The following is a 17,663-nucleotide window of genomic DNA, read 5'->3' on the forward strand; positions in this document are numbered from 1 at the left end:
TTGATTAAGAGGAGTATCAGTTTCCAAATACTAGGATGCACATTTGTAGCTGCCTTTGTATTGTGTTGTGAAAGCCTTTTGCACTGTTGTCTGCTTTTGGCATATTGTCACATTTCTATTGATAGACGTTCCAAAGCTCTCTGGGAAATGTGGGCTCAAAACTCTGTGCTACTGTATAGACCATTATGAGGGCTAAGGTTTAAACAGTACAAAACAGAAGGACTGTGTCAATGGAGAGATGAAACCAGACTGTCAACTAGTAGATGAAACCAACAAACTGTCAAACCAAACAGTCAGCCAGTTATTTTGTTTAACTTTTTATGAGAAAATTGCCTTATGGCTAATGAATTATATGGCAAAAATGCTTGTGGTAAAGATGCTTTGGCCTAAAACCACCAGGGGTGTGGGGTCAGGCCACTCCCAATTGCCCTAGCTGAGTTTCTTCCCCACCCCTGTGGTTCAGAGGATGGAGCCTCAGAGGTTAAGAAGGAACAGTTCTAGAAAGAAAAAGGCACCAGGCAGGAAAAAAAAAAAAACAAAAACAAACAAAAAAAAAAAAACAGTAAAAGCAGCCTACCAGAAGCTCTTTTCTTCTCTGAGATCAGAAAAGCTGCCAAGGGACGCCTGGGTGGCTCAGTTGGTTAAGCGGCTGCCTTCGGCTCAGGTCATGATCCCAGCGTCCTGGGATCGAGTCCCACATCAGGCTCCTTGCTCGGCGGGGAGCCTGCTTCTCCCTCTGCCTCTGCCTACCACTCCGTCTGCCTGTGCTCGCTCGCTCTCTCTCTCTCTAACAAATAAATAAATTTAAAAAAAATAAAAAATAAATAAATAAATAAAAAAAAAGAAAAGAAAAGCTGCCAAGAAGGGCACCTGGGTGGCTCAGTCACTTAAGCATCCAACTCTTGATTTCAGCTCAGGTCATGATCTCAGGGTGGTGAGGTGGGGCCCTGTGTTGGGCTTCGTGCTGGGCGTGGAGCCTGCTTGGGATTCTCTCTCTCCCTTTCCCCCTCCCCCACAGAAGAAAAGAAGAGCTGCCAAGAATGGCCCCACTCTCTCCTGCAGCCCCACCTGGCAGTGAAAGAACCTAGCCATCTGAGCAGAGAGCTGCAGGATTCTCTGTATCAAGAGGAAGTGGTGCTTTGTGCCAGCCCCTGTCAGACACAGTCTCTGCCCTCAAAGTGTTCCGGACTGGGGCTGGGGAACCTAGGAACAGAAAAACAACCCTTAACACAGTACAATGTGTAAAGTAGTAAGCACTGTAAAGAGAGGGTGGGCACAAAGGCAAGAGTCCCCCCATCTCGGGAAACTTGAGGAGAAGCTGTGCAAAGAAGTGCTGTTGAACTCAGTCTGGGAAGACTGAGTAGAAGCACAGCCCATGGGCTAGGTGAGGAAGGGCTTCCGGGCAGGGAGGGCAGCATGTGCAAAGGTGTGGTGGTTGGTGGGAGAAGGCATGGCACTGTCAGAACTGCAGGGGTGTGGCTTGGTCCCTGCCTGCCTGAGGGAGACAACAGATGAGGCCGTAGAGTTAGGCTGGTCCCCAGTCATGGAGGCTCACGAGACCCCGAGGAAGAGTTCAGAAGCGTGAGTGACCAGACTTGGGCAGTGCAGAGAATGCTCTGGAAAGGCAGAGGGTGGAGGCAGGAAGCCAGTAAGGAGGTGGCTACACGGTTCAGGCTTCACCTGAGAAGGGTCTGAACAAAGCAGTGCCATAGGGCCTGAGAAGACAGGTCACTAGATTTGGAGAGAAGAATGAGGGGCGTCTGCCAGGGGTGCGGGTCATCGCCTGGGTGGCAGAGGCAGGTGTCAGCCAGAACAGGGAGTTCTTCCTGGACAAAAGGGAACCAGGGAGTTCTTCCTGGACAAAAGGTCAGTCTTTCCCACCAGGTGCAGGTCAAAGAGCATGAGGATTTTATAAAGGCCGGGACTATAATCAGCTTCATTTAGTCGGCCAGCATTTTGTGAGCCTCTGCTGCATGAGGGGCTCTGGAAGATGGCAGTGAATAGACGTGGTCTTCCTACTGGTGAAGGCTGCAGTTTAGTAAGAGTGACAGTCATTAAACAGTGCAGTCCTCAACTGGCCAAACCTTGGCCATCCTTCGTGGTAGGTACTGAGCTGTGCCCATAGCCAGCTTTTCCCCACATGCAGCCAGTCCCCAGGGAGACCAGGCCAGAGAACCGTGTGGACTGACGTCCTCATTGGAAGCGCTCAAAACCCTCCCAGGGCAGCACGGGGCAGGAGCAGGAGCAGCGGCCCGGGAATCTTGTTCCACCCCCGTGGGTGACCTTGTTGAAGCCACAGCTACTTTGAGCCTCAAGTGTCCTCATCTCTACAGTGCAGCTAACAGTCGTTGCCTGGCATCTCCCAACTCATTTGTACAGCTCAACTGAGGGAAGACACATAACAATTTTGACAAATTTCTGTATGCATTAGATCAGGGTCAGCAAACTTTTTTTAAAGGGCCAGTTGTACATATTTTAGTGTTTTCAGGCCACACCGCCTCTACTCAGCTTTACTTTTGTAAACAGCTACGGACAGTACCTAAGAAGTGAGCATGACTATGTTCTGATAAAACTTGGTTTACAAAAACCAGTGGTGAACCAGGTTTGGCCCATGGTGGTGATTTGCCAACCCCTGCATTAGGTGGTAGAGATGGTTAAAGGCCAGTTGCACAGAAGTGAGGAATGGGAGTCCTGAGAACTAGGACACGGTACTTAGGATCAGAAGGAAACGAAGGGACATTCCACATCTATGTACTAGGCACAGCAATCATCCGTACAAATGTCATTGCATTTAATCTTCACACTATGACATGAGTGTCAAAAAAGGTGCAGTGATAATTCTAAGTCACACAAATCATGAATGGCAGAGCTAGAATTTTAAAACAGGTCCCCCACTCCAGGGTCTAAGGGTTTCATGGCTCCATCAGTGAAGTGTCTGATCCCACTGGGATCAGGCCCCGAGTCAGGCTCCTTGCTATGGGGAGCCTGCTTCTCCTTGGCCCCTTCCCACCATTCGTGTGCTCTATCAAATGAATAAAATCTTTTAAAAAATAAATAAATAAAACCCTAAAAGCCTGTGGGGCTGACTGTGGACGCTGCCCCCATCCCACCCAGGTTCTCTTGAGAAGAGGATTAAGGATGGCCAAGCCCCAGAAATTCATGTCAAAGGGTGGATTTCCATTGTGGAGCCATCAAGAGGAATTAGAAAACATCCCTGGTTTCATGTACAGAAGGCCCTACAGTAAGCATCTGGCGCAGAGTAGATACAGTACATGTTGGCTAAGATGAATGGGGGCCATGGTTATGAAGATGGCAATGAAGATTTGAAAACCAAGCTGGGTGGAGCCCAGAGAATGCCCAGGTACCTCCTAGATTCCAAAGGAACCCTTCACTTTTCCAGTGTCTTGTCCTCTCAGCCACAGAGGTATTCTGACATGTGTTCCTGCCTCCTGTCTCCATACCTGGTCCCTGAAACCCACATTGTTTCCCCCCTCCTACAACACAATTACTAGTCACCTCAGCTGTTACCCCTCCCCATACCTGACCATGTGGTGCCAGGGTACTATTCAAATCCCAGCAACTGGGTAGGTTCACACCCTCCAGAGCTTTGGAGGCGTAGGCCAAGGACCCCTGAGACCCACAGAGCCAGACACTGAGCCAACAAGGCTCCAAGGAGTTTCTCTTAGATGATTTAGTGAGTGTGTGGTGGAGCCAAGGCTTGAATCTGTGTCTCTCTGACTGTAAGTCTGTCCTCCTCACCTCTGCTTTATACAGGATCCCACCTGCATGGGTGAGCACCTGTCAGACGGTAAGTTGTAACCCATTAGCAAAATCGATGTAGGGGGTTGCCAACAGCACTTTTTTTTTTTTTTTCTAAAATCAGTCAGAATAGTATCATGTCTCAAACATAGTAGGATAAATACCATTCCGTGAAACTTTGGTTTCTGTTATATGTATGTGTACCTGTTTATATATGCGAATGTACTGAGTGACACTGTAACTCATGGTTACTCCAAGTCAGGATTGTGAAAGTCTGGGTGACCGTTCCTCTAACCCAAGCCACTTCAGCCAAGGCCCAAGCCTGTTTTCTCACCACCCTCTGCCCTGCAGAGTATATCCTCCCAGGTCCATCTTCTATCTGTCCTGCCTCAGAGCCTCTGCATATGCTTTTTCCTTTCCCTAGAATGTTCTGGATGTACTCTTTGAGTGGCTGGTATCTGTATCCTTTAACTGTTAGCCTGCACCTCCTCAGAAAAGCTGTCCCTGATCCCCATCTCAAATAATTCTCCCCAGTGTTACCTTCTGCCTCTATAATTTGTAGTTACTATATCTGCTTGTCTGGTTTTGTGTGTTCTCCACTGTACTAAAACTCTGTGAAAGGCCAGAATGTGTCTGTGCTGTTCAAGCACCTGGCTCACAGTAGGTCCACACTAAGTATCCACAGGTGGAAGGGGCAGCCCAGATTGGCCAGGCGACCTTGGGCAAGTCACTTTCTCGGTTTCTCGCCCTGTCGAATGAGGAGGTTAAACGTGATGCTCTCCGGGCCTCCTCAACACTGATGTTTAATGATTCTTTTATCTGCAACTGGAATGTGGGCTGGAGGTTAAAGATCATTTCTCTCGAGTTTACATTTGTCATTTCCTTTCAGTCCTTTGATTTGTGCAGCAGCTCTTGGGGGCGGCCAGTCAGGCTCTTCTTGCCAGTGTCAATTTACATATTAGGGTAAACAAAACTCAGGGACCTAGGAATTTGCTCAACTAGCAGACCAGCAAAACCAGGTCCCAAATCTAGGCCTTTGACTTCTACTTTCATTCTTTTTTCCATAATACCACCCAAGTCAGCCTGCCCTCGATGAGGAAAAGGAGGACTGAGTAGGAAAATGGGGGCTTCACAGCTTCCCTTGCCCATGTCATGCTGTTTCTCAGAGTTCAGGAGTTTCAGACCCTTAGCCACCTGCTGGGTGACATGAGCTACGTCGAGGTAATTAATGTGAGAATAACAGAATCTACCTTATGTAACTATCCCTAGGACTCACAGAGATTCAAAGGATTTCAAGATCTTTTTTTTTCTTTTTTTTTTTTTTTTTGGACACAGAGATCACAAGTAGGCAGAGAGGCAGGCAGAGAGAGGAGGGAAGCAGGCTCCCCGCCCAGCAGAGAGCCCAATGAGGGGCTCAATCCCAGGACGCTGGGATCATGACCTGAGCCGAAGGCAGAGGCTTTAACCAACTGAGTCACCCAGGCGCCCCAAGATCTTCTTTTTTCTCTAAGTGGTACTTGAAGGCTGATGTCTTAGGTGCCCGTTTACTGAGGAGGGTGACTTGGGGCCTGGTGTGGAGAGGGGTCCTGTCTCACTAGCCTGGACTCATCCCCTGACTCAGGAACCTGGCGGACGGAGGCTGTGTTCAGTGAGGAAGCAGTGATCAGCATTCCAAGTGACCTCCCTCTTCAGAGTGCCGCCACCCTGAGTGTCAATCCCTGCACGGCCTACAGGATGTTGATGGACTTTGAGCAGCTGCAGCCAGGTAGGAACCCACAGGAGCTGGGAGCAGGCCAGGATCCCAGCCTGGGATGGGACCCAAATCCTGACCCGGCAACCGTGGGAACTTACCAGTAAGGGGCTGAGAGGAAGACGGGCCCCTACCCTGGGTGAGTGCGTGATTGTTGCTTTTGCTTTGTTAGCTTGGATCCTAGAAAACATGCTGAAACTTCATGAGGACAACACTCCAGATAACCGCTGAAGGACCACATTCCCTAGCGCTTGGGATGGAATTCTGTCATTCAGCAAAAACGTGGAGCTGTGCTAAGCTCTGGGATACAAAGCCAGACAAGATAGACACAGTGCCTGTGTTTTCAGTAAAATGCTGAACCCAGTAATTCACTCAGCATTCATAGGACACTTTCCAGTTCACATAAGAGACCTTTATGTGCATTAAACCTTCAAAGCAGCCCGGTGAGGTTGGTGTCACTGGTGGAAAGCCCAGGCCCCGGGCAGAAAACCTGGGTCTGAACCCAAGCTTCCCCTCTCACAGTGTACTGACCTCTCAGATCATCAGATGTGTCACCCATGACACGGAGAGGAAGGGTTTGTGAGGGTTAACGGAGACAATGCACACAGCCCAGTAACTCAGACTCTACTTGATTATTCTTCCTGTTCAGAAGTGAGGAAACTGAGGTCCAGAGAAGGAAACTGCTACGTGAGTTCACTCGGCAAGGAGATGACAAAGCTGGGTGTTCTCTTTGGGGTTCCCTAAAAGCAGAGCCTGAGACAAGGATGGAGGGTGGATGGTTGATGGGGAAGGTGATCCCAGGAAGTAGGAGTGAGGGAATGGGGCGAGCCAGACGGAAGGAGGAAAAGCCAGGGAAGGCTGGTTACTGCTGTGGGCAAGCAGAGCTCAGTCTTGTTGAGAGGGGACCTCCCAAGACCCTCATGGAACCCACCTCACAGTTAACCTCCCATTGACAGGAGGCTGGGCTCACCCCCATTGTTGGAGGGTCACCCTGCACACTGTGCATGTCCAGGGGCTAGAGAAATGGCCTAGTCTAGCTCTGCCATGCGCATGTCGAACCTGAAGCAGAGATGCTGGTGCATGATAGGCTTAGGTAGCCTCCACTGCTTGAGGCTAAAAACCAGTCCTGGCTTCCCACCAAGAGAAATGCAGGTCCTCACAGCTGTACCAGAGCGGTCCTGGAAGCCTTTGGTGGAAAAAGCCAGCAGGTGACTAGGGACCTTTGCCCAAGTCCTGGTGCAAGAGATGTTTTGATCACCTGCATCTCATCCCTTCAGGCCACCTCTGATTTGGGCCACAGCTGGACATCAGGGCCATCTGACCCCACCTCAGGTGCCCATGGTGCATCCCTCCACTTGCCTGCCGGCATCTGGACAGGTGTGGCCTGGGCTAGATCAGTGTTAGTCTAAGTTGTTCTGCTGAGCCGTAGTGAGAATTACAGCTTACCTTGTAATCCAGTACAAAGATACAAGTGAGTATGTACTTTGGTTCCCACAGTTTCATGGAGCAGTATTTACCCTTCTGTGTGGTGCGCTATACTCTCTTAATTCTGTAATCTGGAATTTTAACAACAACAAAAAAAATGCTACTTGCAACCCACTAGGTTCATTTTATAACCCACTAATGGGTGACAATCCATATGCTGACTCCTGGCTACAGAGAATGGGATTCTTCTTCCTGGAACTCCCGTCTGTAGCCCCAGATCCCTGCATTTCAGATAACATTTCCGGGATAACAGAGCACCTTCCTGGACACATTGGCATCTGACTAATAAGGAGCATCCCCATTGGTGTTCCCAGGACTCCTGTCTTATGGGGAGTAAACTGAGGTCATGACCTGTCCCATGTTTCAGTCAGTTATAGTCAGTGAGGGAGCTGGGAGTCACACCGGGTCCATGTCATGTCAGAACCCACGTTTTCACTGCCTCCCCCATTGGCAAATTCCAAAGCCAGACCTGGCCTTTGACCACAGACGACCTGTAGGACTCCATTTCCGGGGCTGCAGGTTTTTCCAGCACAGCTCTAAACCCATTTCAAGGCGGTGTGCCTGTACTCAGTAGCACAAAGGGGAAATAAAGTGTGGCCGTGCCCTCAGGAAGCTGCAGGCTGCAGGCTTTTGCCAGAAACGGACCTATCCACAACCAAGTGTGAGATAGGGCACACCACCTGCGGAGCACTGGGGAAACACACACAGGGAAGATGGGAAGGAAGCCACGCCTGAGCTGTGCTTCAAAGGGTACATGGGATTTCAAAATGAAGGAAGAGAGAAAGAAGGAAGCATTGCAAACCATAGAAATAACCTAAGCAGAGATCTGAGGATATAAAAATCAGAAGGCTGATGAACAACGTGAAGTCATTTACACACTGGGGTCTAAATTATGTATAGTGTGGGCTCCGAGTTGCCAAGTCCTGGGAGGCACCATGGGTGTTGTGGAATTTGGGGGGGGGGGGCATTGGGAGAAGAGTAAGCAACACTCCAAGGTCTGAGAAGGCTCAGCAGCCAGGTCCTGGGTCATTTCGAGCCTGAACACTCCTCTCTCTTGCCCTACAATAGGATCCCAGGCAGGAAACCCTTGACCAGTTACAGGTCTCTGGGGCTTGACTTGGGTCTCTTCCTGGCCCCACAGGAGACTGTGTCATCCAGAATGCATCCAACAGTGGAGTGGGGCAAGCAGTCATCCAGATCGCCGCAGCCCTGGGCCTGAGGACCATCAATGTGGTCCGAGACAGGTGTGTGGGGAAACCTGATCCCCGGGCAAGCGACTTGGCCCTTCCTCCTAAACTCCCACCCTGCCCCGCATCCCTGCAGGTGCCCCTGTCTCCACCAGAGGGCACCCGTGCATAAGCAGTCCTCCTCTGCAGCGGACACGGACTGCTGACAGGTCAGCCACGGGAAAGGAGGCCAGGGGGCCTCTGGCTGCCGGATGAGCCACGTCCTAAATGTAAAGGGAGAGCGGGAAGGAGGTGGATCCCACCTTTGCCGAAGACTTTTTGAGAGTTTTTGAGACTCTTGAGATAACCCATGATCTCAAACCCACAGTTCATATTTGGGAATCCCTGAAACTGTGTTCTTGCTACTGTGAACTAACCCAGGGCCCTTTCTCCCCTTGCATCTGTGTGGCACTTTGAACTGCTCTAACCAGGGATGTGAAGGAGATGGGACAGGATTGTCATCTCTTTTATGGTGAGGAACAAGTTTCAGAGAAAGGAAGACATAGCAAGTCGGTAACAGACTGTTAGCTCCCTGGCTCAAGCTCTTTCCACCATAGCATCCAGTTGTCTTATGCCTCGCTGTCTCCTGCAAGTCCAGTCTTAGGAGGAGAACTGATACTCACTTCCCCTCCCTGTCCCCTCACTTGTGTTAACAGAAACTACTGTTTGCCTTGGCCAAAGAGGTCCAGAGCCACTCCTGGGCTAGAGTGTGTTTGCACAACACACTGAAGAGCCCCCTTCAAAAGCGTGGGGGAAGGGAAATGAAGTTTGTTGTTTCGGTAGACAAAGTCAGGACGTGAAATGACTTCTCCCTGGGCCAGATGGTTTCTCACACCTTTGAGCTGACAAGGGCTGTAGGAGTCACCCCGAAATACCAGTGAGGGAACCGAGGCATGGAGGTGTTGGGGTGTGATGAAATTAGGTAGCCAGTCCCTACAGAAGGCCTGGCTTACACTCAACCCCAGCTTCCCACAACAAAACTCGGTTCTCACAGCCGTGGCAGAGGGGTCCTACAAGCCTAGGGTAAAGAAAGCCAGCAGGTGTAACCAAGGGCCATGGATTGTGTTTGGTTTCCAGACCTGACTTCCAAAAGCTGACTGACAGACTAAAGAGTCTGGGGGCCGAGCATGTTCTCACAGAAGAGGAGCTAAGGAAGCCTGAGATGAAAAACTTCTTTAAGGTACCTAGGATGAGGGGCATTGTGCCTTCATTCCATGCTCATCTCCCTGGGGAAAACAGACCTGCTAGAAAGGCTGAGACTGGCCCCGTTGCTCCTCTCCAAATTCTCCCTTTGTCTCTTTGTGGAGGGGGAAAGCCCATTCCCTTCAGCCAAGGGACAGCACTCATTAAGGGCTCCAGGTGCTGTGAGGGAGGAAGGAGAGACAAAGTTCAAGAAACCCTGGATGGTGTGTCGGTTTGAATATTTGTAGCGCATCCCCTCAGCCCTCACAACCAGTGTGAATCTCCCAGCTGGGGGAGGACGTGGGGAACCTGAGGCACAGGGAAGGAAGAGAAAGGAAAGCATTTCTAGGCGAGAAAACCAAGACTCAAAAGAGATCAATGGGCACCAAGGGCAGACAGTTACAGGTGGTGGGGTCAGGGCTCTCTGAACTCACAGCTTCTTAACCTTCCAGAACCTCCATCCCCCAGCACACCCAATAAGTGATGGGACTGTATCTCAGCCTCCTCCCTCTGAACCCTGGAGTGACCAAACACACTCTGTCGAGAACACATGCCTCTTAACGTTTCTAAAGCCCGAGATCAACACCTCCAACATGAACTGAGTTGTAAGTGCACACTCGGAGAAGAGGCACACTCGGGGGACCTGAAGTCCTTCAAAAAGGAATTTAGACAACCTCCATCTGTTCTTTCCCAGAGATGAGTTTTGGACGAAATTCCAAAACAGATAACAGGATTAACTTGATAAAGCAAAGGTCCTCCTTGGACCCAGTTTGAAGGCACAGACATCCCATTTTCCTCGCTCCCTCCCTCTGACACGTGGCCGGGAGGGGGCCGGGCGCTGTTGGTAGCCAGCTTCCAACCCCACATGTACAGAGCTGCTCCCTCACTGCAGGTTCCTTATTTTCCAGGACATACCCCCGCCGCGGCTTGCTCTCAACTGTGTTGGCGGGAAAAGCTCCACAGAACTGCTGCGACACTTAGCGTAAGTCCCTCACCCCTGCAGGTCCGGTTGGCCAGCGCTCTCCAGGCCTTTAGCTGGGAGGACGGTCAAGTGACCAAGTCCCAGTAGCCAATGCCAGCCAAGGCCAAGTCAGCATAACCCTGAGCAGGAAACTGGGACCACAGTTCTGTCCTAGTCACCCAGGCACTTCCTTTCTTAGCCTCCAATGTTATAGATCACCGAGAGACCCGCCCACTTTGTTTCTCCAAAGGATCCAGAAGATGGCTAAGCTTTCTGTGAGAGGGGAATGGTTACGGATTCATAACCTAGGGGCCTCTTAAAAAGTCACTTAGTCCTAGCTTGTTAACTTTTAAAATTTTTACTAGATTCTCATTTTAGAGGTAAAAGTATGCTCTTACAAAGCATTTTGAAAGCATGTAAAGGTACAAAGGATGGGGCACCTGGCTGGCTCAGTCAGTGGAGCATGCAACTCTTGATCTCAGGGTTGTAAGTTCAAGCCCCATGTGGAGATTACTTAAAAAATAAAATCTTAAAAAAAAAAGTACAAAGGAAAAATTAAGCACAAAAGTTACCTATCATCCCACAACCAAGGGGGAATAAGCCTTGTTGACAATATTAACAGTGCACGTCCTTCCCTTGTTTTTTCCGTTAACATGAACTTCTTGAGCTGAGAAGTGCCTGAAAGGATGCTTTCCAACTAAAGCAGAAATACCCTCAACAACATTAGTGGACACCTACTTGCTAGCAGTCATTAGCGAGGGGGTACAGAGATGGCTAAGACACTGAGGGAACTCTCTAGAATTCACAGGCTATATGGGAAGATGTGTCATGTGGCCAGAGAGCTATGAGAGCCATCACTGAGCATTTGCCTGTGCATCAGACTGTGCAGAGAGCTTGATTTGCCCCCCGATGACCACCCAAGTGAGGGATACTATTCCCATCCCATTTACACAAGGGCCCAAAAGGGCAATTACCTCACCCCAAGGGCTGGGAAGTGGGATGGCCAGGCTTAACCCCAAGCTACTGTGACTCCTGAGCACACCCCTTCCTCCCGAGTCCGGGGCAGGGGCCAGGGGAGGGGGGGAATATAAACCCTTTCTGCCTCAGAAGGTTAATCCAAGGACACCGAGGAGATGCACAGATAGCTCCACAGGTGGGGGGGGGCTTCAGTTTTCTCACTGTAAAGCCAGAGTGACAACAGTGCTCCCCTGGGGCTATGAGGTCTTCACGGAGCCAGTGCACATGGAAATATTCATACCTGTGCCCCGCACCCAGAAAATGCTCAGTGAACATTAGAGGGGGAGGAGCACGTGATCCCCACCCAGGAGCTACTTTCTGGAACAGGTGTCAGCTGAAGGGAACTTAAGACCAAACTACCCACCAGCCTCCCAGACAAAGAATCACCTGCCTCACAGAGCAGCTTCTTCCATTCTGTAGTTCGCAAAGTGCTCCCCTCACCTTCCATTGTCCTTGGTCAACAAACTCCTAAAAGAGTCAGGGAGTGGGGAGGGAACACAGGTTAAGATAAGCACAGGAAGTCCTAGCTTACTTGTTTTTGAAAAACTATTTGAGCCTCTCCCGTTTGACTGCTGGGGTACGTGTGGGTGTCAGCAGGTCCTGGCCAGGCCCCTCCTGCAGCGAGAGGCCAGTCGCCCACTGTCCTCTTCCCCGGTGACACCATTCCTTACATGTATGGCCACCTCATCTCGCTGCTCCTTTGAGTCAGTGTGGACAGGTGACGAGCAGAGGTCTGTGCACAGCCCAAGGCCGCACGTGGAGGAGTAGAGGGGAGCCAGGACTAAACTCAGGCTTTTCTCAGCAGAGCACACTTCTCTGCAACAATTCATCCAAACGCGACTGGGTGGTTAGATCAGTGGGTTCCCAGCTCTGGCTCAACATCCATGTCGCCTGGTGGGGTTGTTTGTTGCTTGGCTTGAACAGGGATCCTTGCTTCCTGATTCCTTAGGTCTGGGTGGGAACTCAAGTCTACAGTTTTTGAAACCTTCCCAAGGATTCTGAGAGCAAGGTTCAAGGACCAGGGTTGGAATAGAAGTGTTCTGGCAGCTTTGAGAAGGGCCCTGTCTCTGCCTGTACCCACTCTGTTCTCTCTGGACTCTTCAGGCCTGGGGGAACCATGGTGACCTACGGGGGAATGGCCAAGCAGCCCGTCATAGCCTCTGTGGTAAGCTGGTGGGGGAGGCAGACGTGGACACAGGCCTGGACCCCACAGTTGTCCAGACCCACAGAAGCCCTTGTCCCTGGAGGAAGTTTATACCTCCAGCAGAGCCTGAAACGCTGGCCCTCAGAGCCCCAGCTCGTCCTTCTTGTGTCCACAGAGCCAGCTCATTTTTAAGGATCTCAAACTTCGAGGCTTTTGGTTGTCCCAGTGGAAGAAGGACCACAGTCCAGGTGAGTGGATGATGGCCCCATCTCCAGGGGCCACACAAGAGGGCAGTGCCTGCTATAGAAGTGACCCGCCATGCTAAGGCCTGGAGAGGTGATGGGCTCCCTGCGCCTGGGCAGGCTGAAGGAAAATAGCCTCTAGCCATAGCTGCAGTCAGCCAATAGGTGGCAGCAGTGAGCAAGGCACAAACTGTCCCCAATCTGAGCAGCTGCCACTGGGGAAGACAACCGTGTACAGAGAACAAACTCTGGAGCCAGTGTGCCTGGGTTCAAATCCCACTCCCGCCATCACCGGGGATAGGCTTACCCAGCCTAGCCGTGGGACCTGGACAAATTACTTGACTTCTGTCTCAGTTGAAATGTCACAGTTGTCTAGATATTGTTGGCCTTTGATTGAGGAGGAAACTGAGGTTCAAAGTGGTCAGATAGCTTGCCCAGTCTCCCCATGTAGGGAGTGGTGCAGCCACAATGTAAACTCATCTCTTTGACTCCAGAACCTGAGCCAGTCCACCAGCCTTCCTCTCCTGGAGGACTGGCGGCCCAGAGTGTGACCCCCCCACCCCCACCCCGCCAACTCTGAGACTGAAGAATCACGTGGAGTCATCCAAGTGAAGGGGAGGAAAGTGGTGGCATCAGTGGCATGTTTCAAGCCAGAAAAGTAGCCTATGCAAAAGCCCATCATAGAGAGTGGGGGCCTAAACAGATAGGTTGTGACCTGACCATGAGAAGCTTTACAACCCTTCCTAAGGAGCTCAGACTCTAACTTAAAGGCAAGTGAAGAGCCACCAAAGCAGTCTCAACGGGGGACATGATTAGATTTGAATGTTGCATGAATTGATGTCTATGAAAAACCACTTCTCAGCTGAGGCCTTCACTTCTCATCTTCCTGGACCATAGAGCGCTGCAGGCCCTGGGAGGGGATGCTGGAGACCTCAACTTGGGGGATTCTGAGGGAGTCCTGGGCTCTCAGAGAAAGCTTCTTTCCCTGAGCAAAGCTCATCAGTTCCACATCAGCTGGCATGCCAGGCACACCCATGCCCCCGCCAGCCCTCAACCCCCCACCTCCCATCCCTGTGCCTCTTCTAGCCGCCCTGCCTCAGTACTCCTGCCCCTCCCACTATTCAGGACTCTCAGTTACACCCCAGTCAGGTTCTGCGGGTCAGAGCCCTCATCGCCACCACTCTGCCTGCCCACCAGCTCCTGGGGCCATTCCCCACACTCCTCTGTCCTACCCCACCAAGAACCAGGCTGCCTCCACAACCTCCCTACCCTTGGTCAAGCCTGGGCTCTTGAGGTTTTCCCGGAGTTTAGCGCCAGCTCCTGCCACCGGGGGTGGCCCATGGTGTGTCTTGCTGTGCCCTGCCACCACACCCCGTCTGACTTCCTCAACTTCCCACAGCCCAGTTCAAGGAGCTGATTCTCACGCTGTGCGGTCTCATCAGCCGAGGCCAGCTCACAGCCCCTGCCTGCTCCGAGGTCCCACTGCAGGACTACCAGCGTGCCTTGGAAGCCTCGATGCAGCCCTTCGTGTCTTCAAAGCAGATTCTCACCATGTGCTAATCGCAGAGGAGCCAGAGCGAGGTGGGAGGGGAGGCGGATCAGCTGGACTGGTTTCTGGCGCCTCGGTCAGGGCCCCCTCAGCCTTCTGCAGGCTGTCCTCTCTTCCAACTGGGAGGGTTGTGAAGCCAGCCAAGGCTTGCCCCAGGGCCAGCCCCAGGGTGTCTAATAAAGTGAACTTTCGAAAAACAAACACATACAAACCCATAGAAGTCATCCCTGTCGAGAAGGACCCTCATTGTGCACCTGCTAAGAAGCCCCCTTGCCCATCCTCCACTTGTCCCCCAGCGATGATTTCCTGACCACCTTGAAACAAAGCAAGGGTGGGCACTGGCAGGTACAAAAGCCGGTAGGACACAGTCTCCACCTTCAGGCTGTCCGCAGAGGAGCAAAAAGGAACATGTGACTCACTCTGGGTGGTGTGTGGCTCAGTCTGGGGCAGGAGGAGGATCAGCTACGTGGGAGAGTGAATGTCAGGCTGAGGAACCAAGGAGGTAGGCACTCAGGTGGCCGGACCAAGCTACGGAATGCCTGTTCTAACTGGGGAGATGGTTGTTACACCAGTGCTTCTCAGCCCCAAGTCATTTTACCCCCAGGGGACGTTTGACAGTGTCTGGAGACATTTTTAGTCATCACTGAGAGGGTGTTATTGGCATCTAGAGGGTAGAGGTCAGTGATGCTGCTCAAACATTTTGTGGTGCACAAAACAGCCTTCCCAATGGAGAATTACCCAACCCAGAATGTCCCCGATGCTGCGGCTGAGAAACCCAGCATTAAACTAAGATTCCTACAACAACTACTATGGGGATTCATATGCTAAGCATGTGGGTGAAACGCTGAGACCATCACTGATCAGGGTCTTGTCCTAGGCCTGTGGTCAGGGGAGTCTTCCTGACATGAAGCTTGAAAGTTGGCTCTGAAAATGAATAGCTTTATTCAAAGAGAAGAGTTTGACATTATGTAACTTTCCATGTTTGCCTTATGATCCACTCATTCAGAGCAAAAAACTAGAAATTTTGGAATGTATTTACTGGATACTTAGTATGTGCCTGAGGCTAGGGATGCTGGTGGTGGGGGAGAGGGAGGGACTGGCCCTCTAGTTGCTTAGCCCAGAGCAGGGGACAGACCTTCCCAGTATATAATGAGGCCACTGACTCAGGTATTCAGAGGGCAGTGGGGACACAGCAGCTCTGCCTGAACGTTGAAGGAAGACTTCATGGAGGAGGTGTCATCCACAGTAAATCTTAAAGGCCAAGCAGGAAAACATACTGAGCGAAACCAAGAGCACATATGAGATTTTGGAGGGCTGGGAGCCTGGCTGTGCCCCCTGAGACAGGAGAGTGTGAGGACTGAGGTGAGACCTCTGAGCAGAGGTCAGAGCAAGAATGTTCGAGAAGTCAGCACTTATCCTCCAGAGCAGGGGAGGCACAGAGGGATTTTCAGCAACAGAGTGATGTGGGAAAACTGGCTCCGAAGGCCAGAGTGCACTCAGATTTAGTTGCACGTAAACATGTACACAGGCCCCCAGCATAATGCTCTTGCCTTTGGGAGCACCTTCTGTGTCCTCTGGAGAAAAGGACTCCTCTTCAGCCCAGGGTTGGGGAAGGTCCACAGGTGTCCTCTGGATAAGAGTTGCTACCTTGTGCACCTAGGCTCAGGATCAGCCCCAACCTGCCCTGTCCCCTGTCTCCTGTCCCCTGTCCTCTATCCTTGAGGTTAGTAGGACAGCTGACTGTACAGATGGTCAAAACGGGCAAGTGCAAAAAGCCTGAGAGGGTGGGAGAGGCTGCCCAAAGTCTACAGGAGTGAATGGTTCAGATTCAGTTCTTCGGGGGGAGTCCACAATGTTGGGCTTAGGGGGACCGATGAGTCTGCAGGCATGGGGAGGGAGCAGCCCCTGGTACAGACTCAGAGGAGGTAGACAGGAAGGAGGAAGATTTCTAACATCATGGTTAGAGACCCCATGGAGGGATGTGCAAAATGTCCTGAGAATGTAGCTCCAGGAGTCTGGAGATGATATTTGGGCTATGCTTTAAAGGATGATTATAGTTTTCTCAGGCAGGGAAAGGAGATAAGCATAAACCAAGGGACCAGATTAAGCTAAGTTGTAGAAGCAGGACATTTATGTTAGAATCTTCTCATTTCCCCCCAAATATCCATTCTCTTCCTGAGAATGCTGACAACTTTTAGGTCGGCACATGGTGGCTGGAATAAACACGTTTCCTGCTTTCCTTGCAGCAGACAGGTCTGTCACTCGTCATGCAAACAGAAGTGGTAGGTGTCAATTTATTAAGAACCTCTTTAAAATATAACTGGCATCCATCCTGTACCTTTTTTTTCCCTTTCTACCTTCCTCCTGGCTGGGACATAGGCCTGATTCCTGGAATTTGTGCAACCATCTTTGACCATGTTAAGAATGGGTCAGTGACAAGATCCAAGAAGCCTGGGTCCCCAGTACCCAGAAGTCCTAACTGCCCACCTCAGGATTTGTTTTACATAAGAAACAAGCTTCTGTGTTATTTAGGTCCCTAGTATTTGGGCTTTCTCTGAACTTGATTATAACTGATACATATTCTCTGGTTTAATTTATGTTGAAATCATTCATGCTGAAGCTGAAAGAGTGAATGGTGGCAGTTTATGATTCCCCACTAAGGAATTTGAACTTTATCCTATTGGCCGTAGGAAACAAAAGATTTCTGAGCCAGAAAATGAGAACTCTGCTTTGAGGGGAAAAAAAAAAAAAAATTCCTCTGGCAGCAGGTTAGGGGACAGTTGGGAGAAGGGAGACACTAAAAGAAGAGAACATGAGAAATTCCCAGGCTTCTGAATTTCAAATAAGGAAAATCCCCTAACACTTCAAAGACCAGCATGGGGATTACCAACATTTCAGAGGCCAGCACAGAGAGGAGACTGTGACAAGACCGTAGGAAGAATCGAACTTCAGATGGATCATCTCTTGCACACTTTTTACAAGTACGGAGGCTATTTTTCATTTTCAGGCCGTATAATTTCTCTATGGAGTGGGGGCAGCTCTTCGGGCCCACTAAGTAAAATCCTTCTTAAATGGCTGGAGGAGGAACCCTGGGCTCCAGGGGACTGAAAGAAGATGAACAGGCATTACCTCCTAAACCAAAGCTGGGGCACACCTGATGCCCGGAGGCTTCGTGACTCTGGCGATCCCTGCTTGGTGTCTTCTGGGAGCTTCTACCCTGCAACTATGTACAGCCACTGCCATAATATTGATGACTGCTTTGTGTCTTGGGAGATGAGATAAATAAGCCTGCTTTCCTCAGGGAAAGACTTGAGGCCTGGACGAAGGTTCTTGAATTCATCTGTGTGG

The 17,663-nt window shown here is 50.8% G+C and overlaps 1 protein-coding gene across 2 annotated transcripts in view; it reads left to right on the forward strand.

Annotated features, from left to right (window-relative positions):
• MECR (mitochondrial trans-2-enoyl-CoA reductase) overlaps positions 1 to 15,324 on the forward strand; it is a 30,949-nt gene extending 15,625 nt beyond the window's left edge. Inside the window, exons 4-10 of one of the 2 annotated variants that reach the window (XM_080801106.1) lie at positions 5,381 to 5,524; positions 8,136 to 8,238; positions 9,298 to 9,400; positions 10,311 to 10,384; positions 12,485 to 12,545; positions 12,700 to 12,772; positions 14,166 to 15,324. In XM_080801106.1, coding sequence (XP_080657232.1) covers positions 5,381 to 5,524; positions 8,136 to 8,238; positions 9,298 to 9,400; positions 10,311 to 10,384; positions 12,485 to 12,545; positions 12,700 to 12,772; positions 14,166 to 14,326 — 719 coding nt within the window. In that variant the 3' untranslated portion in view covers positions 14,327 to 15,324. The remainder of the gene's footprint in view (positions 1 to 5,380; positions 5,525 to 8,135; positions 8,239 to 9,297; positions 9,401 to 10,310; positions 10,385 to 12,484; positions 12,546 to 12,699; positions 12,773 to 14,165) is intronic. The other variant, XM_080801107.1, reaches the window with a different exon arrangement.
• Positions 15,325 to 17,663: the final 2,339 nt, after the last annotated feature.

This window comes from Martes martes (assembly GCF_963455335.1).
Source record: "Martes martes genome assembly, chromosome: 4".
Taxonomy (NCBI): domain Eukaryota; kingdom Metazoa; phylum Chordata; class Mammalia; order Carnivora; family Mustelidae; genus Martes; species Martes martes.